The sequence below is a fragment of the Cetorhinus maximus genome, chromosome 4 (assembly GCF_964194155.1).
Source record: "Cetorhinus maximus chromosome 4, sCetMax3.hap1.1, whole genome shotgun sequence".
Lineage (NCBI taxonomy): Eukaryota > Metazoa > Chordata > Chondrichthyes > Lamniformes > Cetorhinidae > Cetorhinus > Cetorhinus maximus.
Genome location: NC_135882.1, coordinates 32756543 through 32778054, shown reverse-complemented (window position 1 = coordinate 32778054; position 21512 = coordinate 32756543). Strand labels below are relative to the sequence as shown.

The window sequence follows — 21512 nt, the reverse complement described above, 5'->3', positions numbered from 1 at the left end:
ACCCCCTCCGCCCCCTCCTCCCCTCACCCGCCCCCTCTGCCCCCTCCTCCCCTCACCCGACCTCTCCGCCCCCTCCTCCCCTCACCCGACCCCTCCGCCCCCTCCTCCCCTCACCCGACCCCTCCGCCCCCTCCTCCCCTCACCCGACCCCTCCGCCCCCCTCCTCCCCTCACCCGACCCCTCCGCCCCCCTCCTCCCCTCACCCGACCCCTCCGCCCCCCTCCTCCCCTCACCCGACCCCTCCGCCCCCTCCTCCCCTCACCCGACCCCTCCGCCCCCTCCTCCCCCTGTCCATTGCTGCTATTCAACCTCTACTCATTGTTCTGTGACCCAAATAAGAAGGTGAAAGAGGGCATTATGTTCTTTCCTGTACATGGGAGTCCTTTGCCTGCTCCTGCCGCGCGTGTGTCACATGTGCCTTCCCCAGTTTCATCTGCACCCAGTAGATTGTCGGCGAGAACAGCTGGGGCTGAAAGCATGGAGAGAGGCAGAGAGGCAGAGAGCAGAGAGAGTTCACTCTGAGGGTCAGTGAGAACAGCGGGGGCTGACCTCTAACCATTTTCCATGTTCTAAAACAAAAATCAAGTCGTGAGACCACAGGGGAGCATTAGCTTTGATTGATTGTCTTACAAATTGGTCATTTATTTGGAACTGTAAGGTCTGTTTAGCATCAACGTGGATTATAAATAGCAGTAAGCTTAACCTGAGCTGTAGGATTTGTTAATTATGAATAAATTAAGAAAAATAATTTAATTAATTAACACATAATGAAAAAGCGCGAAAGGAGCCGGGATTTCAAAAGGTGCTGGGAGTTCAAAAGCAGCTAGCTGTGGTGCTGATGGTGGGTGTCAGTGGACCGATCAGATTTGGAGCAAATCAAGGGGAACTAGAGAGGAGCCCAGGAGATAAAAGAGCGTGAGAGGGAGAGAGCAGCGAGACTTCATAAAGAGGCATGACAGGGAGAGGAGGAGACAGTTGGTGAGTGACAGATGAGTAAACACTTTTTATATAAAGTTTAAGGTGTGTCAGTACAGCTTGGCCATGTGGAATGTGCATCCTGCTAGATGTGGGAAGTCATGCAGGCACAAAGTCCCCTCGATAACTGCATCTGCAGGAAGTGCCATGAGCTGCAGAAACATGAGCTCCAGTTTGCGGAACTTGAGTGGCGGCTGGGGATTATGTGGATAGCATGGTTAGCGATGTCGTCACACCACAGCTAAGAAGTACACAGGCAGAGAGGAAATGGGTGACCGCTAGAGTATCTAAGAGGAACAGCCAGGTAGGGAAGGAATCCCCTGAGGTTATCTCGCTCTCTAACCATTTCCATGGAATGTGATGAGCGAGATGGTTCCTTAGAGGACTGTAGCAAGAGCCACGTTTGTGACACTACGGGTGGCTCAGCTGCACAGTAGGGGAGGAGGAAGGGTGGAAGTGCTATAGTGATGTGGGATTCCATAGTTAGAGGAGCAAACAGGCATTTCTGTGGCTGTAGACATGATTCAAGGATGGCATGTTGCCTCCCTGGTGACAGGACCAAGGATGTCACAGAGCAGCTGCAGGATATTCTTTTGGAAGAGGATGAACAGCCAGAGGTTGTGGTGCACATTGGGACCACTGGCATAGGTAGGAAATGGGACAAGGTTCTGAAAGCAGGTTTTAGGGAGTTAGGAAGGGAAAGCTCTGGGGCCTGTACAAGAAGGGTTACACCTTGGGTTACACCTTAACAGGACTGGGACTAATATCCTCACGGGAGGTTTGTTAGTGCTGTTGGGGAGAGTTTAAACTAAATTGGCATGGAGATGGGAACCTGAGGCGAAATTCAGAGTGCAGAGGAGAAAAATTGGCAGTGGAAAGTAGTGAAGTATCAACTGATAATGAGGCTATATCAGAGAGCTGTATCAAAGTAGATAGAATACTTGGAGAGTTTGACAGAATTAGAGTAGGCAACAGTAAGTCATTAGATGGGGTCAGAATAAGGGGGAAAGTAAAAAAGCCTAATTCAGGGTTAATGTGAATGTATGTGAATGCATGGAGTGTGGTTAACTAGGTTGGTGAACTACAGGTAGAGCTTGACAAATGGAATTAAGATATTATTGCTATAAAAGAGACCTGGCTCAAAGAAGGGCAAGAGTGGGCGTTAAATATTCCTGGGTACAAGGTGTTTAGGAGCGACAGGAAAGGAAGAAAAGAGAAGGGGGTTGGGGTGTGGCAATGTTGATTACAGTACTGGAGAGAGAGAATGTTCCAGAGGGGTCAAGGATGGAATATCTCTGGCCAGAGATAAGGAATGGAAAAGGTGCGATAACATTGATCAGTGTTGACCAACTAGTGGAAGGGATGTGGAGAAACAAATTTGCAAAGAAATTACAGAGAGGTGCAAGAATTATAGAGTCATGAGGGGCTTCAATTATCCAAAAAGAGACTGGGATAGGAATAGTGCAAAGGAACAAAAGGGGCAAGAGTTCCTGGAACGTGTTCAAGATAATTTTCTGCAGCAGTATGTTTCCAGTCTAATGAGAGGACACACACTTTTGGATCTGGTTCTGGGAAACGAGTTGGTCGAAGTGGATCAAGTATCAATGGGGGAATCTTTAGGGGACAGTGACCATTGTATCATCAGGTTTAGGTTGGCCTTGGAAAAGGACAAGGAACAATCCAGAGCAGGGATAATTAATTGGGAGAAAGCCAACTTCGGTGGGATGAGAATGCATCTGAGTTGAGTGAGTTGGAATCAAATGTTGGCAGAAAAGGCAGTGATTGAACAACGGGAAGCCTTCAAAGAAAAAGTATTGCAGGCAATGTCAAGGTATATTCCCTTGAAGGGGAAAAGTAGGAAAAGTAAACCCAGAGTGCCCTGGATGACAAGGGAGGTACAGGTGAAGATGAAATGGAAGAAGTGCATGTGTGACAGATGTCAGGTAAAAAATACAATGAAGAATCAGGCTGAATATAGAAGGACCAGAGGGGAAGTGAAGAAACTAATAAGAAAAGCAAGGAGAAAGCTTTAAAGGGACTACCAGCTAACAGAAAAGGGAATCCCAAGGTCTTCGATAAGCATGTAAATAAAAAAAAGGTTGTAAAAGAAAGAACAGGGCTGATTAGGGATAAAAAGGGGGCTTGCATGTGGATGCTAGAGAAATAGCAGAGGTGTTGAATGAGTACTTTTCATCTATCTTTACAAAGGAAGAAGATGCTACCCAGGCTGAGGTGAGAAAGGGGTTAACTGGTAACTCAAATAACTTATAATCAAGAGGAAGGTGATGTTGCAAAGGTTATCTTTACTTAAAATAGATAAGGTACCAGGACCGGATGAGATGCGTCCAAGGATACCAAGGGAAGTGAGAGTGGAAATTGCAGAGGTACTAATGATAATCTTCCAGTCTTCCTTAGACACAAGGGAGGTGCCAGAGGACTAGAGAATTGTGGATGTTACACCCTTGTTCAAAAAGGGGTGCAAGGATAAAGCTGGCAACTACAGAACAGTCAGTTTGACCTCAGTGCTAGGGAAACTTCTAGAAACTAGGATAAAATCAATATCGCTTAGACAAGTGCAGGATAATTAAGAAAAGTCAGCATGGATTCATTAAGGGAAAATCATGTTTAACTAACTTACTGGAATTTTTTGAGGAGGTAGCAGAGAAGGCTGATAAGAGCAACACTGTTGATGTGGTGTATATGGATTTTCAAAAGGCATTTGATACAGTGCCACAGAACAGACTTGTGAGCAAAATTCTAGGTCATGGAATAAAAGGGAAAGTGGGCACTTGGATGAGAAATTAGCTGAGTGATAGGAAACGGAGAGTAGTGATAAATGGTTGTCTTTCAGATTGGAGGAAGGTTGTAGTGGAGTTCCCCAGGGATCAGTGTTGGGACCCCTTGCTCTTTCTGATATATGTCTATGACCTAGACTGTGGTGTGCAGGGCATAATTTCAAAATTTGCAAATGATACGAAGATTAGAAATGTTGTCAACTGTGATGGGGTTAGTCTTGAACTTCATTAGGACATAGACATGTTGGTGGATTGGGCAGACAAGTGGCAGATGAAGTTCAGTGCAGAGAACTGTGTGGTGATCCATTTTGGCAGGAAAAATATGGTGAGGCTGTATAAAATAAAAGGGGAGCCTCTAAAGTGCAGGAACAGAGGGACCTCAGTGTACACGCACATAGGTCATTGAAGATGGTAGAGCATTTTGAGAGAGCAGTTAATGAAGCTTAGACTTTATTAATAAGGGCATTGAGTACAAGAGTAAGGAGGTCATGTTGAACTTGTATAAGACACTTGTTAGGCCTCATCTGGAGTACTGCGCTCAGTTCTGGGAGCCATACTTGAGGAAGTGTGCGAAGACTTTGGAGAAAATTCACAGGAGATTCACAAGAAAGATTTCAAGGAAAAAGAACTGTAGCTATGAGGATAGATTGGAGAGGCTGGGACTGTTTTCTTTGGAGAAAAGAAGGCTGAGAGGAGACTTGATAGAGGTATACAAGATCCTGAAAGGTATGAACAGGGAAAATAGTGAGAAACTGTTCCCACTCGAGAGCATAAAGAACTAGAGGGCATAAATTCAAAATAATTGGTAAAAGGTGTAAATGTGATGTGAGAAAAAAAAAATTCACTCAGAGGGTGGTTGGAGTCTGGAACAAACTTCCTGAAAGGGTGGTGGAGGCAGGTTTGATCAAGGTGTTCAAAAGGGAATTGGATTGCTACCGGAAAATAAATAATGTGTGAGATTACGGGGATAAAGCAGGGAAGTGGGTCTAGGTGGAATGTTCTTTCAGAGACCCAGTACAGACTCGATGAGCCAAATGGTCTCCATCTGCACTGTAAAGATATTGTGATACTGAGTATAGTCATGAGTAAATGAATCTTACAAAGGATATGAGCATAAATCAGGTCAGTCAATTTAATCTCGGTGGTGGAAAAATTTTTAGCAACAATAATCCAAGATAAAATTTACAATCACTTGGTCAAATGTGGATTAACGAAGGAAAACCAGCTTGGACCTGTTAAACGCAAATGGCATTTATGTAATTTGATTGAGTTTTTTGATGAAGTAACAGAAAGGGTTGATGAGGGTAATGCACTGATGTGGTGTACATGGACTTCCAAAAGACATTTGATAAAGTGCCACATAACTGGCTTGTCAGTAAATTAGACTTCAAAAGGAAATAAACAGGCTGGTGGAATGAATGGACTTGTGGCAGATTAAATTTAAAAAGGGAAGTGTGAAGTGACACATTTTCGTAGGAAGAACAGGGAAAGGTGGAATGGGAACCAAGGGACCTGGGGATATATGTACAAGAATCACTGATGGTAGTAGGACCAGATGAGAAAACAGTTGATGAGTCATGTGAAATCCTGTGCTTCATAAATTGAGGCAGAGTACAAAAGCAAGGAAGTTATAGTCAATCTTTAGAAAACACTTGTTCAGCCTCAACTAGAGTATTGTGACCAATTCTGGGCACCACGCTTAAGGAGGAAGGTGAAGGAATTGGAGAGGATGCAGAAAAGGATTTATGAAAATGTTTCCAGAATGAAAGACTTTAGTTGCAAGGATAGATTGGCAAATCTGAGGCTGTACTCGTCAGGGAATAGCAAATTGAGAGGAGACTGATGGAGATGTGCAAATCTGAACAGATAGGGAGAAACTGTTCCTGTTGACAGGAGCATGGAGAACCAGATGAAATTGATTTATGTTGACAGGCAAAAGAAGCAAGAGTGACATGAGAAACTTTTACGCAGCACGTGGTTAAGATCTAGAATGCACTATCTGAGAGTACAGTGGAAGCAGTGTCAATTGTGATTTTCAAAGGGGAATTGGATATTTATCTGAGAGATAAAAAAATTGCAGGGTTATGGGAAATAAAAGCTAAGTGGAACAAAGTGAGCAGTTCTTAGAGAGCTAGCACAGATACGACAGGCCAAATGGCCCTGTGTGCTGTAACTATTCTAGATTCTATGATGAACACAGGCCAGGTATCCAAATGGGAAACTCTTTCGAGTTATCAACAGTCACAGATTGCAACTCTTTTCGAGTACAATCACAGTTCTTGGTTTCCCGGAGTGGGACATGAACCCACAACCCTCTGATTCAAAGGCGAGGGTGCTATGAACAAAATAACAAGGAGTAAAATGGGTGCAATCAGAGAATAGTAATGACACACATCCTAATCCATCTGGTTCAGGTGCTGCATTTTTGTACCCAGCCTTAGCAGATGAGATTGCCAATTTAGTGTCAATGAACACTGAATTATGTTTTTGATTTACATGTGATCATCACTTGAGAACATTATGAAACATTCCATTTCAAAAGGCAATAACATCAAAAAATTGACTACCTTTCATCCATATATCTTTCAGTTGCATCATAATTTAAGACTTGATAGGGCAGATTATGATTGGTAATTGCATACTTAAAATGGATGATCACTTGCTTGAATTGTACAACCAACTAACATTACATTACTTAACAATTCAGTACATATTTAAAAGAATAAACTGGGTTTGAGAATTATGAGCTCTAGGGCAGATTTACTTTAGAGACAGGGAAAATGAATCATAGCGTGGTATTTTGCTGCATGACAGGACAATATTTTTTTTAATTATGAAGGGATTTGAGGGCAGATAGAAGCAAGTTGTCTCCAACAGTCAATAGGTCAAGAACGAGGGGTAATTGATATAAGTTTAAAGCGATTTAGGATTGAATATAAGATAACTGCTTTCACACAGCTGCGAAGCTGAGGAATTAATTTCCAATATTCGTGTTTGAGGAAGAAGGTGCATCAACGTTCAAGATAAAGATTTATGATAGGTGGTTGAAGGTAAAGGATACGCTAAGTGGCTGTGTCATTACTCATGTGGAGGGTAAACACTAACATGGACTGAATGGCCTGCATCCATGGGTGGAATTTTACAGCCCCCCCACCAATCCCCAAACAAACTGTTAGATTTGATGGCAGGAGACCTCATAAAATGCAGCAAGTGGCCTGCAGGTGGCAGAGCAGGAAACAGTGCCATCTGAAAAATCCTGCCATGTGGATAATTCTACATATTTCATTATATTTCCATGAATGTTCAATTCAGTAGTAGCAATTTGAGAGTTAAAGAAAAATGATCACGTCAGCTTATATCCCATCTACTAACCCTATTATAGCCCTTTTTTATGCAAATGAGAAGTCCTCTGATAGTGCAGCTGGAACACTTGAGCAATGTTCCAAATGCACTTTTGGAAAACCTGAGATGGTATCCTTCTCTTTCAAATATAGGCACCCTTCCAATTGCTGTTTGTTTAGTTTTGGCCTTCATTCCCACTACATGATAAACTAAACTCCATTGCAATATCTAATGAGCTAATCTCATTATTTTGCTCATTTGGAATCACATTATCAGTCGCTTGTTGTATCAATATAACATTTCTTTGTCTATATTTTGATGGAAGCATTACCTATTATAAAGAATCATGTAATTATTTTAAAGTAACTGAAAAATATATTTCAAACAGTGCATTAAGCATTCATAAACTAATATCTGTGTGACATAATCACACAGCTCCAGTGTGCTTAGATTCATTAGACCACTGTAATTCAAGCTGTATTCAGGGAACATTTGAGCTAGGAGCATGTAACTGATGGTACAATGAGCAGCAGTCACAATATAGTTCTTAGGATAGTGTGCTGTGCTTTTTTTTTTTATTCTTTAAACTTTCACCAGACACTTACTAAAGCATTGATGACAACCACCTTCTTAACAAACGGTTAATGTTGATAAATATGAGAGAACACTTTTGTTAAGTAATGTGGAGGTCAAATAGACAGTTTGAGTCCCTGTATCCTTGGCAGAGTACATAGGAATATGGAAACATAGGATTGAGAAGCAGGAGTAAGCCATTTGGCCCTTCGAGCCTGCCTCACCATTCAATAAGATCGTGGCTGATCTGGTTGTGATGTCAGTTCCACTTTTCTGTATATCTAACTCAGTCTTAAATAAATTCAATGACCCAGCGGCCCCTGCTCTCTGCGGAAGTATTACCGGTTGCAGGTGTATGTCATTGCTTTGTATAAATAAAGACACGGATTCGTGTGGTAGTAACTAATTACTTTTAATTCCAGACCATCAAGGAGATACAATAAAAATAACAATTTAGTATCATAGAAGCATAGAATGGCTACAGCACAACAGGAGGCCATTTGCCCTGCTGTGCCCATGCCAGCCCTCTGCAAGAGCAAAAAGATAAAAGCAAAAACTGCAGATGCTGGAAATCCAAAACAAAAATAAAAATACCTGGAAAAACTCAGCAAGTCTGGCAGCATCTGCAGAGAGGAACGCGTTTAACGTTTCGAATCCGGATGACTCTTCAACAGAACTAAGTAAAAATAGAAAAATGGTGAAATATAAGCTTATATCACATTAACTGTGTTCCTCTCTGCAGATGCTGCCAGACCTGCTGAGTTTTTCCAGGTATTTTTATTTTTGCTCTGCAGGAGCAACTCAGCTAGTCCCATTCCCTGACCCTTTCACACACTTATCCAATTCCCTTTTGCAAACCATGATTGAATCTGCCCCCACCACGCTCCTGGGCAATATATTCCAGATCCTAACCTTACTCGCTGAGTAAAAAAGTTTTTCCTCATGTCACTGTTGCTTCTTTTGCCAATCACCTTAAATCGGTGTCATCTGGTTCTTGACCCTTCCACCAATGGGAACAGTTTCTTTCTATCTACTCCTTCTAGGCTCCTCATGATTTTGAACACCTCTGACAAATCTCCTCTCAACCTTCTCTTCCCTAAGGAGAACAACCCAGCTTCTGCAATCTATCCATATAACTGAAGAACATCATACCTGGAACTTTTCTCGTAAATCTTTCCTTCACTTCCACTAAAGAATTCACATCCTTCTTAAAATGCATTCCAATAATTAGATACAATACTTGAATTAAGGCCAAACCGATGTTTCATAGAAGTTTATTGCAACCTTCTTTCGTTTATACTCCATGCCTCTATTTATAAAGTCCAGGACCCAGTATGCTTTTTTAAACACTTCTTCAAACTGCCCTGCCACCTACAATGAATTGTGCACATATACCCCAGGTCACCCTGTTCCTTCATGCCCTTTTAAATTTTCACCCTTAATTTTATATTGCCTCTCCTTGTTCTTCCTTCCAAAATATATCACTTCACACTTCTCTGCCATACATTTCACCTTTCACAAGTTCACTCATTCCACCAGCCGTCAGTGTCCCTTGAAGTTTATCACTATTCTCCTTACAGTTCACTATACTTCCAAATTTTGAGTCATCTACAATTGTGCCCTGCATTAAGAACATTAAAAAAATCAGTACCAATCATGATGAACCCTACTCTATACCTCCCTCCAATCCAAAAAAGCAACTGTTTGCCACTTCCCTCTGTTTCCTGTCCCTCAGCCAACCTTGTATCTGTCACTGTCTCTTTAATTCCATGGGCTTCAACTTTGCCTGCAAGTCTATAATGTGGCACTTTATAATGTGCCTTTTTAAATTTCAAGTACATCATATCAACCGCATTATACTCATCAACATTCTTTGTTACCTCATCAAAAAACTCAGTCATATCATGAGTGAACTTAAAAGCGTCAGTTGTGGCTCTGTTGGTTGCTCTCACCTCTGAGGCAGAAGGTTGTGTGTTCAAGTCCTGCTCCAGGGCTTAGCACAAAAATCAAGGCTGACACTCCAGTGTATTACTGAGGGAATACTACACTGTTTTCAGCTGAGATGTTAAACTGAGGCCCAGTCTGCTCTCTTTGGTGATTGTAAAAGATCCCATGGCACTATTTAGAAGAGCAGGGCATCTATCACCGGTGTCCTGGCCAATATTATCCCCCAATCAACATCACAGAAACAGATTATCTGGTCATTTTCGCGTCGCTTTTTGTGGGAGCTTGCTGTGTGTAAATTGGCTGTCGTGTTTCCTACCTTACAATAGTGACTACATTTCAAAAGTACTTCCTTGGCTGTAAAGCTCTTTGGGATGTCCTGTGGCCCAGTGGTCATGAAAAGTGTTATTTAACTGCAAGACTTTCTTTCTTTTGAAAAGTATAATTGGGTTAAAGTTCTACTTCAGAGAGCTGAGCACAAAACCTAGACTAACGTTTTAATGCTATACTGAGGAAATGTTACATTTGAATTTGATTTTGATGTAAAAGTCCCCATTTACACTCTCATGCATAAAAGATTCAATGGGACTATTTGGAGATGAGCAGTGTAGCTTTCCTGGTGTCCTGACTAATCTGCTTGATACCTCAGTATGATATGTTGTGTGACCTTCTATAGACTATATAAACTGTGAATTTACTCTTCACCTCTTTGCTCTGATGAAAATTATCCCAGCATCTCTGGTCTCTCACATAACTGAAATCCCTCATCCCTGTTATCATTCTGATATTTCATTAATGTTGCGTCAAAAAGTTTTACTCCAGCTTCCCCTGCACTGATTGTCAATAATTGAACACAATTGTGAAACAGAATTCAAATAAACCCAAGTTATCTGGTTCACTAATGCCCTTTAGGGAAGGAAATCTGCCATCCTTACATGGTGTGGCCTACATGTGACTCCAGACCCACAGCAATGTGATTCACTCTTAAATGCCCTCTCCACAAGGGTAATTAGGGATGGGCAATAAATGCTGGCATAGCCAGCGACACCCACATCCCACGAATGAATGAAAATAAGTTATAGAAAGTAGTTCATTTTGCTTGTGGCATTAATACATTTCTTTGATTTACTGTACAGTATAGACTACAATAACTGGACGTATATATCAGATGAAGGGCTGCCTGATACAACAGCTGATTTGCTGCCAAATATATGATCTATCTTTATTCAAAGCACAATACATAATTCAGACTTCTGGTAATGTATCAGTAATGTTTTTCCTTTGCTTCATTCTGAAGATGGGAAACCAAAAAGAGACCTGTAGGAGTTACAAAGTAGAAAGGTGAAGCATAAAGTATTTGCTTTTATTCAAATATTTTTTTATAAAACCAAATGGTCCCATTGCACCTTGATTGGACTGAAGGGCCAGCAACTGGTCCACAACACAGAGAGGCCAGGTCTCAACATAAGGGATTGCCCCTCACCTGTTGGGCGTCAGAGCCTCCACTAATATGGCTATTGGAGTAAAAGAGAATAGAACGGTGGGTATTGTCTCCCTGCATCATGAATTCTCACTTTTCCAATCCTCCACTGATGTGTAGCATCAGTGAGAATGAGTATACCAGTGGTTGTGAAAAGTATTATTTAACTGCAAGACATTCTTCCTTTGGAAAATGTAATTGGGCTCAAGTTCCACTTCAGAGAGCTAAGCACAAAATCTAGACTGATATTTCAATGCTATACTGAGGAAATGTTACAATATGTATTTGATTTGGTTTGTAAATGCCCCCATTTACTCTCTCAGACATAAAAGATGAACATGTGGGGGCCACCTAAATGACTAGTCTGATAAATGCAGAGGCCTTTCTGAGGTGGGTGGAGTGGTGATGGTGGGAGGAGCACCTTCCTGAGTCAGGTAGATGCCTAAGTCGTTTGGTTTCAATATAGCTACAATGTGGAAACAGATCGGTGAGTATACTGGTTAGATTGGGTGGAGGGGGTTAGAAGCCACTCATGATACTAGCCATCTCAGGAATACTTTAATCCTTCTCCCTTTTTATCCATTTATTTCCCTCTCTATGTTTCTCCTACCGCTTGTTTATTGACCATTCGTCCCTGTCTCCGCCTGTGGATACTCCACATTGGTACCTCTTGTCCAACTTTCAGTCCCGGATGAGCCAATTAAATATTGGGAAAACTGAAATTTACTCTTGACATTTTGTTGCATAATGAATGTAAAAATTCTGTGTTTCAATGTTTATGACTTTTGGTACTTATTTTACAGGGTGTCTAATAATACTCCACATTGTGCCCTGTGGCACAGGGAAAAGAGACAGTGTGTGGGCACAGTGAGTGAGCAAAAAAGGACGATAAGAATAAGAGTAGAGAAAGCATGGGAAGAGTCATGGCTGAGGTCTTCAGCAGCTGAATGGCAGAGGTAGCAGCAAACCTGAGATGGAAGCTGGGAAGGGGGTTGGAACTGGTGGTGAAGGAACAGAATTTGCACAGGGTTTGAAGATGGTGGCTTTAGTTTTCCCAATGTTCAATTGGTTCATCTAGGGCTGAATGTCAGAGAAGAAGCCTGACAACACAGAAGCAGTGGAGGGGTCGAGAAAGGTGCTGAAGAGATAGAGCTGGGATTCCAAATGGAACATGACCCCAAGGTCATGATTTGAAGGAAGGACACAATTGGTTGGGGGTTGGGTGCTGTGGCCCAGGGTGGACAGGAGGTTTTCTGGCACTCCACTCTAGGGAATAGAATTTGCAGGCTTCATCTGCAGTGTCAGTTTCTGCTCAAATCTGGCTGGAAGAATGACACGGCTGGTGGTTGGGAGAAGAATTTTGGCTTACAGGGATTCCCCACACAGGCCTGTGTTCAAAGCATCAGCGGAGTTTGATTCCAATGCTCACAAGGCCAGATTTCCATCCTCTATTCTTGTTAAGCTTCAGCTCATCCAAAACTTTGCTGGTCCTAAACTATTCCACACCAAACCCTACTCACTATCAGCCCTGTCCATATTGACATAAATTGGCTCCTGGTCCCTCAACACTCTCTTCATGGCCTCTTCCCTCCCTATTTTTATAATCCTCTACATACCACCCATTGATGATATCACCCAAAAACAGTGTTAATTTTCACACGCATGCTTATGCCTAGACACACAACCACCTCTCTCAAGGCCTTCACTGTTGCAAAATTATTTGACTGCTTGTCCGACATCCAAGGCTGGATGAGCAGAAATTTACTCCAATTAAACACTGGGAAGACCAAAGCCACTATCTCCAGTCCATGCTACAATCTCTGCTCCCTTGCTACTGACTCCATCCCTCTCCCTAGTGACTGAGGCTGAACCAGACTGTACATTTTTAATCTCAAGATGAACTTTCAACCGCATATCTGTGCCATCACTAACTCTGCCTATTTCTACCTTCGTAACATCTCTGAATCCTCTGCCTCAGCTCATCTGCTGCTTAAACTGTCATCCACACCTTTGTTACCTCTAGGTTTGACTATTCCAACGCTCTGCTAGTCAGCCTCCCACAATTTGCCTTGAGTAAACATGAGGTCATCCAAAACTCTGCTGCCTCTGTCTTAATTCGCACCAAATCCCGTTCACGCATCACCTCTGTGCTTGCTGACCTACACTGGCATCCAGATAAACAATGCCTTGTTTTTTAAATTCTCACCATTATTTTTAAATCCCTCCATGATCTCAGCCCTCCCTATCTCTCAAATTCCCTCGTCCTTCAGAGACATTTGCACTCATCTAATCCTGGCCTCTTCAGCGTCCCTGATTTTAATTGATCCACCACTGTGCCTTTGGCTGCCTTGCGTCTAAGCTCTGGAATTATTTCCCTAAACCTCACTGTTATCAACCTCACTTTCCTCTTTTAAGACACACCTTAAAACCTACCTCTTTAACCAAGCTTTTGTCCATCTGCCCTAATATTGCTTTTTGTGGCTCTGTAAAATTTTGCTTGATAACGATTCTGTGAAACACCTTGGGAGGTTTATACATTAAAGGTGCTATGTAAATACAGCTTGTGTTGTTGTTGTCAGATTCTCCAGCATTCCAACCCTCCAAAAACTCTGGCCTGTTGTGCATCCTGAAAATCCTTTGCCCCACCGTTGATGACTGAGTCCTCAGCTGCGTGGATTATAATCTCTGGAATTTTCTCAATAAATCACACCACCTCACTATTGTCCCTTTAAGACCCCTCTCAAAACATCTCCCCCTTCTTTGACTTGGAGCTAGATTTAATGCTCTTCTATTGATGGGTTTGAAGAAAGGAGTCACATTAAATCCAGTGGGCAGCTACCCACCCGCCCTGCCCCCACCACAATTATATCAGCAGCAGTTGTGTTGGGCCCTTAGTTGGTCTGCTAGTGGGCCAATTGAGGCCCTTAAGTGGGCAATTAATCCAGCCACCGCCAACATCCAACCAGTGGCAGGAGAGGTTCATGCCAAACGAACAAGCCTGTAGGCTTCTCTGCACAGGCTAGTGATGGACAGGGTGGATCCTTCCTTAACTGGCCCACCTAGGCCCATCAGGGGGCCACCAAGGTGTAACACTCCCAGGCTGCCCTCCCACTATATCCTCACAAACCCCAACTCTCCAAAACATTTTCGAAGTTCTGATCCATTGCATCTTGCCTCCTCGTTGCCCAAGTGCCATACCAGTGGTGGCCACCGCTCCCACTGATGATACCAGCACAACAAGAGCTACTGGCTTCTGATTTGCTGGCAACTATGAGGCTGGACTTCCTGTTACTGAGGGATCCCATCTATCAGCCTATTAATGGACAATTGGTTGTTAATGATTGTGGAGCAGCCATTCTTCCCCTGGGTGGGCTTCCACCCGACTTTTTAGCCAGGGAAATACAAACCATGGTACCCCATATAATTCAGCTCTTGGTGTCACTTGTTAGCTGATTATGCCTTTGTGAAGCATTTTGGAACAGAAATCGAAGTCATTGTTCTTGTTGTCAGCTGCACGATGTGGGGTGATGGAGAAGGTATTAAATGTTCTATAATTTACACCACGGCTCTTGGACTCAGGAGGTGCAGAACAGCTAATATTGGCTCTCATGGATGCTGGATGAAGACAAGATTGTCATTTGATAGAGATGCACTCCGCAGTTAAATAGCATGATTACACACTGTCTAAACTCACATGGGAATGGCAGTTTGGATAGAAGGTTCATAAATGTAATCATACCTCAGTATGCATTAGTGGGAGTGAAATTTGTCTTTATTGGTCATGCAAAACAGCCAATATTAAATTGACAGCAGTCCCTGATAACTTTACTGGAAAAGAAGTCTTTGGGAGAGCGAGAAATTCAGGAAGGGGTGTAAATAATGTTAAACAGATCTCCCGATATAATTGGCATGGCAAGTATATAAAAGTTTACATTGAGCATGTTACTTTCTAATAAGTTTATCAGCAGTTTTAAAAAAATATAATTGATTCCTTACCCTATTAGCTGTGAAGTTCACTACTTCATCTTTATTCATTAATTTGACCCAGGATCTTTTCTGTAATATTTTTTCATGCAGAAACTCTATTCGCCTCTTCTCCATCTCAGCATAAAATGATGATAAAACCAGTACTTTCAATATTGTAAATTTTGCAGAAAGTAAGGTGAGCAGCAATAAGGCAGCAATTAGTGCAACAAGCGGGATCCATATTTCCTCTATCGCCCAAGTCAGTTGAGCGATGCAGACCCTTTTAGACAAATGAGTTTCATATGAGAGTGTTTCTGTGGATTCGTGCGTGCTTACAGGAAAATGTATGAATTTGGTCTCTGCCTGTAGAAAACAAAGGGATGAATAAGTAACAGTAACAGGTTGTCAACTCAATCCTTACATAAAAACCAGTACAACCGAGGTAATAAGGAATGTTTAGGTAGGGGCTCAGGTTGTCTATTACATTTGACAGTGTTGCAAAAATAACAACCATTGGTCTACTCATAATCTAATGTAGTCTCTTCTAAAAGGGAGGTAAATGGCACAAATGCTTGTTTTATGACTTAGACATAGGCGTAGGTGCCCTGATAAGGGAGATCAAATGGGCAAAAACAAATGGTGCAGGGTGTCATGAGATTGACACCTACAATTCGAGGTCTGTGTAAATGGTACCTGTATGATTGGATGATGGGATTTTGGTTGTAAGTAAATGATTTGGATTTGATAGTTTTGGATCCATAGTAAAAGTATAAAAATGGACAATTGTGTGTGTGTGTGATTCTGCAGTCATCTGGCCTCTATATACACCTGTGTATGCCAGGTCAATTTTATGTTTAGAAGAAATAATGACAACAAGAGAAGTACTGTACATGACGACATTGACACCTTCGACCCAGGGGACATTAGGGAGGTGATCAGCATCAAGGGTCCGAGGAAACTGTCCTTGATGTAAGGTAATTGGGGAGGGGTCTCAAAAAGGGCAGGAGGAGGGAGACTTAATGATTCCTTACAGACTTGGAGGAGCACTGCTGCTTCTAATTCCCTCCTGTACAATCATATGTAGTGCTTTCATTGGCCTCTTTTGGCTGCTCTCTTGAATCTTGCAGGTTTCCTTGACAACCTTGACATTGCTTGGGTCTCCCCACCCCAGTTTTCATGAATATCCATTTGCTGCACCGATAATGCCATTGGACCATCAGACATTTAAGGGAGAATTTTTCCAGCCCTAGCAGGTAGCTGGATTAGAGGCAGTGGTGAGTGGGGGTGGTGGGTAAATAGCAGGGAGCTGAGTGTGGAAGGCTCCCCAGCACATTCCTGTCACTGGGGAAATTTCTCAGGAGGTGGATGGGGATACGGATTGGCTGCCTGCTGAACAGTGGTGGGGATAAAATTTAAATAATTAATACCCCAATTAGGGGCAATTTAAAGGGTCTACTGGCAGCAGAGCAGCCCACCACCCTGTGGGGAGGCTGCCACCTTAATGGAGGCTGCAGGATGCTCAGAGGCTCCGTCACCCAAACAGGGGGCCACCAGCAGCAAAGGCCACAGGCAGCCCAAACGCTGTACCAGAGGCGTTTCCCTCCCATCTAAGGGGCCTGACCACTTGGCCCATCTGAACTTTTATTTTAAGTTAATGCCTCCAAGGGTGTCTCCCTTTTGGGGCTGCGATTGCTGCGGGCAGCTTTGGGAGCCGGCTACCATCCTTACCGCCACGAATAGGCCTACGAGAAATTCATCTTGGCCAACTATTTCATACCGAAAAATGTTTAGCTATATCACCAGTTTAGAAAAAGTCAAGGAATCGTTCATATGAATGACTATACCTAGAATACATGGTCTACTTGGAGTTATCAGATGCTATGTGCAATAGCATCTTAAAGGGGCTTCCCACAAAGGAATCTTCCTTTATACATTTGCTGTCACATTTGTGTAAAAAGCAATGATTACACTTCAAAGCTTATTAAATTATGCATCTGACACTTCTCTCATGCCGGTGAGATCCCCCCCTTTCATGCCCCTGAACTGGAGATGTCACACATAATAGCCGAAAAAGCGCTGGATACATAAAAATGTGAGCTCTTGGTGATCTTCGCAATTACTAAGACTGTGGTTAGATGGTTTTGGGCAGCATCCCTATTTCATAATCTACAATTTAACTCAAAACCAAATAGAAAGGGTTGAGGAGAAAGTAGACATAATTATTTTGAAATTGATGTTGGAGAAGGTCTGATGCATTTGTCTTTTGGGGCCAAAGCACTGACTTTCACCAACAAATGACGGCAAAGCAACCATGTCTGGTGATGAGCAAGGATCTTATATTGATAATTGCTGTTACAGATTCTAAGCTTGGAGCATTCTATCACCATAGAATGATACAGAGAGCAAGGCCGTTCAACCCATTGTGCCTGTGCTGACACTCTTACTGATGTCTTTCAGATACAACATTAAGCAAAGGCCAGCTTCCTCTCTCAGGTAAAAGATCTCCAGACTCTACTTCTAAGGAGAGTAGGGAAGTTATCCTGATGCTCTTGCCAATATTTATCCCTTGTTCAAAATTGCTAAAATCAGATTATCTGGTATTAATCTTATTGTTGTTTGTGGGAACTTGCCCTTGTACAAATTGGCTGCCACGTTTTCACATTACAACAGTGAAAGCAATCAAAAAGTACTTCCTTTGCTGAGAGAGATGCTGTGGTCGTGAAAGCCACCATAGGAATAAATGAGGTTTTTTTTGTTAATGCTATTCAATTAGCCCCAGCCCCTTGCCTTTCCTCCTGTAAAGCACTGTAAATTTGCTTCCACCACCCTTTGAGGCAGTGCAGATCATAGAAACGTGCTGTGTTTATGGAAAAGAAAGTTTCCCCATGTTGTCTTTATTTTGCTTATTTATTTCTTTTGCCAAGCATGTTAAATCTGGTTACCAACCCTTCTGCAACTGAAAACTGCTTCTCCTTATTTACTCTATTGTTATGGCCGGAATTTTTCCCTCCTCAGGCGGGCTCAGCGGGAGCAGTTGGGGTCGGTTGGGAAGCCAACTGCCGCTCGCGAATGTCTCCGCACCGTGACTTCACGCGGGCGGGCCAATTAAGGCCAGCTCTGCATGGATTGCGAGCGGCAGCGCTCAGCGCTACCTGTGTGGGCAGGGGGAGGAGGGAGATCCGGCCTGGTGCACAGTTCGCACATGCACATGAAAGAGCGCTTCAATCTCCCTGAGGCACAGAGCTGCCTCAGGGAAATTGAAGCACTTTTTAAAAAAATTAATAAAGACAGTAAAAATTTTAAAAAGATGTCCCTTCATGTTACTCTGTCACATGAGATGGTTCATCTTTTTAATTCCAAAATGAAGTTTTTATTTATTATTTATTTGCCTTAGGAAACCTCATCCTGCTTGTGGATGAGGTTTCCTAAAAATGTAAAGGCCACTTGGCCTTTTCGCCTGCCTGCCAACCATAAGGTTGGACGGGCGATGTAAATTTGATTTTAATTAGCTTGTTAATGGCTTTAATAGGCCTTTCAATTATCGGTGGGCACGCAGCCAACTCCAGCGAGCGCTTGCCGAACGAAATATTGCGCGATGATGTCGGGACGCATGCCCAATGTCATTGCGCGTCATTTTAAACTCTGGCATGTCGGGCAGATGCCCACACACCAAGCCATGACCAAGTCATAACATTGAATTGCACTGTGGGTGTACCTACACCACATGGACTGCAATGGTTCAAGAAGGCAGCTCACCACCACCTTCTTGAGGGCAGTTAGGGATGGGCAACAAATGCTGGCTTAGCCAGCGATGCCCACATCCCATGAATGAATTTTTAAAAATTTATAAAGTGTTGCTATGAAATTTTACTTGCAAAAGTTAACCAATGGTGCATTTTTATTTTAAAGAAAATATATATACTTACAGAAAATTCAAAATTCATGGTAATGTTAATTGGAGGCAGATGATCTAGGTGACATCTTACTGAAGAAATAAGCCAGAACAATAGGTAATCCAGCATTATGATTATTGTCCAAATACACACATTACTGAAGATGGGAGCCCAGAAGCTTGCCATAGATTTCCATTCCCTTTCTGATAAACGGAAGGCTGGGATCTTTATAAAACATTCCTTCTCTTCTCTGGTTAGTTGGAGCAGATGAGGCTTCCCTTGTTCTTTCTGTCTCTCATCAAACTGCAGGAACTCATTTGTGACATATATGTTTTCAAACTTTATGTTGGTTAAATACCTTTTGACATAGAACCAAGTGAATATTAGGACCAGTAAGATGCCCATTATGAACATTGCACTTTTACAAACTCGGGAAAACATGCCCAATGTTGAAATGATGCGATTAGCCAAGATCTCCAAGTTAACTCTGGTTGCATTGAGGTTGCTTTTTAACTCACCATCTTCTATATTGTGTTTAAACTTAAAATCATCTACAAATCGTACAAAATTATTTGTTGGTAAGTGCTTGATTTGTTCCTGAATCCAATGTAGAACATGCATGTATTTTGTCAAAAGGTTTCTGATTGATGGAAGCATGTTCTCCACGTTGCATTCTAAACTTTCAACCAATCCTCTTAAATTGTGGAAACTGTTTTGGGCACAATTAAAAAGCACCACACCGGTGCCAGCTGTTATCAGAGCGTTGCGGCCTTGTTGTGTTCCACATGAAATAAGGAATATCAGAATGAAGCATCTGAGATACTTTGAAAGAAACAAAGGTCCAGGAATGACGACTGCAAAGGCACCACACAATGCCAGAGTCACCAAAAAGCTGCACTGTAATGCTCGCAAGCACACATAAAGGATACCACTGGCCCCAAGTCCCATAAGAAGACAAAGAGAAATAAGACACAGAATGTTCTTCAAACCAGGCTTTCGTTCTGATGCAAACAGCTCAAAGAGGCCTCCAAAAAACTGAGCACCAATCTTGAGAATGACCATTTTAATTTTGATTACTTTTCCGCAATTGAAGAAACTGAAATAAAATCAGATATTCACAATTATTATTTGAGGAGCAATGGATGAATGCATGAACATCTTGTTAAATGGGCACTAATTAACCTGGAGCATTGCTAGTATACATGAAGTTCCAAATTAAAGACATTTCCTTTGGATCCCACTCCAGCTATCTGTCATTATACAGTAAGACAATTGGATTAACCGTTAGCACAAACGGGTCAAGAAATGTTGTTTTGAGTTATGCCCCTCATGCTGTGAAACTAAAGCAAACCCTAATAATTAAAGTAAAAATCCTGCTTAAATATCTCAAATGTAATATTAATGCAATATAAAAAACATTTAAAAATGAATAAAATAAGCTTAATTATTTTCATTATTTTAATTAGTAAGTTCTGTTCCGTCTTTATTTTTCTATTTCAATTATGACTTGAAAATGTGCACTGAATCACGCCGGCATTTTTTGGTCCGATTATGCTCTAGCCCCTAGCCCACTTCATCTGAAGATTGCAGATGTCCTTCTTCTTCGACAGGCCTTATGAAATCTCTATTACCAAAATCCAATTGCAAGAGTTTTTTTGTCAAAACCATTGAATTCCAGATGTCTAAAGTTTAACAAGACCATGTCATTAACACCACCAAGTCAATAATAAATGTAATTTAACATGTTAAACCAGGAACCATTGCTTAAAATTGGACTACATTGAACCCAGGATAGATCAGACTATACACTAAATGGTAAGCAGCCAGGAACTGTGGAGAAAACAGAAAATATTTGAAGTGCATGTACAGAAATCACTAAAAGTTAGTGGATAGGTATAATTTAATTTTCAAAGGAATGTTGGCCTTTATCACAGGGGGACTGGAATACAAAGAGGTGAAAGTTTGTTTGTTACAGATATACAAAGTCCTTCGTAGGCCACATCTGCTGTGCTACATGGTAGGCATTGCACTCAGGAAGGATATATTGGCTTTGAAGACAGTACAGATTCATCAGAATGATACCGGGTCTAAAGTGTTTCAATTATGAAAACAAGTTGCATCGGTTAGGTTTGCATACCCCTGTGTATAGAAGACTTAGGATTGATCTAATTGAGGTGTTTGAGATGATTAAAGGATTTGATAGGGAAATCATCCCTTCTGAGGGGAGGAGGGGGGGGTGCAGATCAAGGGGGAAAAAACATTAAAATTAGAGTCATACAGCTCAAGGCTGATATCAGGAAGCACTTCTTCATCTCCCAAACATTATTGAGGATGGGTCAGTTAAATGGCTTCTCCAATTCATATGTTGCTAGACTGAAAGCCCTGAAGTTAGGAGTTTCCACTTGGCCTGGAATTTCATCCAAGGCAGGAAATGCAAGGCAGGCCATTTCGCGATCCCACCTCCTACCCAGCAGTGCCTGCCTATACTATTTTAATGGTGGGGTTGTAGGGATGGGTTGGAATCGGGCACAAGGCAGGAATGGC

The 21512-nt window shown here is 42.1% G+C and overlaps 1 protein-coding gene across 1 annotated transcript in view; it reads right to left on the bottom strand.

Moving 5' to 3' along the window:
* Positions 1-8388: 8388 nt before the first annotated feature.
* LOC144679564 (dendritic cell-specific transmembrane protein-like) overlaps positions 8389-21512 on the bottom strand; it is a 29268-nt gene continuing 16144 nt past the window's right edge. The window contains exons 2-4 of the mRNA XM_078540063.1: positions 19002-20064; positions 15106-15438; positions 8389-10946 (exon numbers count right to left, since the gene is read on the bottom strand). Coding sequence (XP_078396189.1) covers positions 10875-10946; positions 15106-15438; positions 19002-20030 — 1434 coding nt within the window. The 5' untranslated portion in view covers positions 20031-20064 and the 3' untranslated portion in view covers positions 8389-10874. The remainder of the gene's footprint in view (positions 10947-15105; positions 15439-19001; positions 20065-21512) is intronic.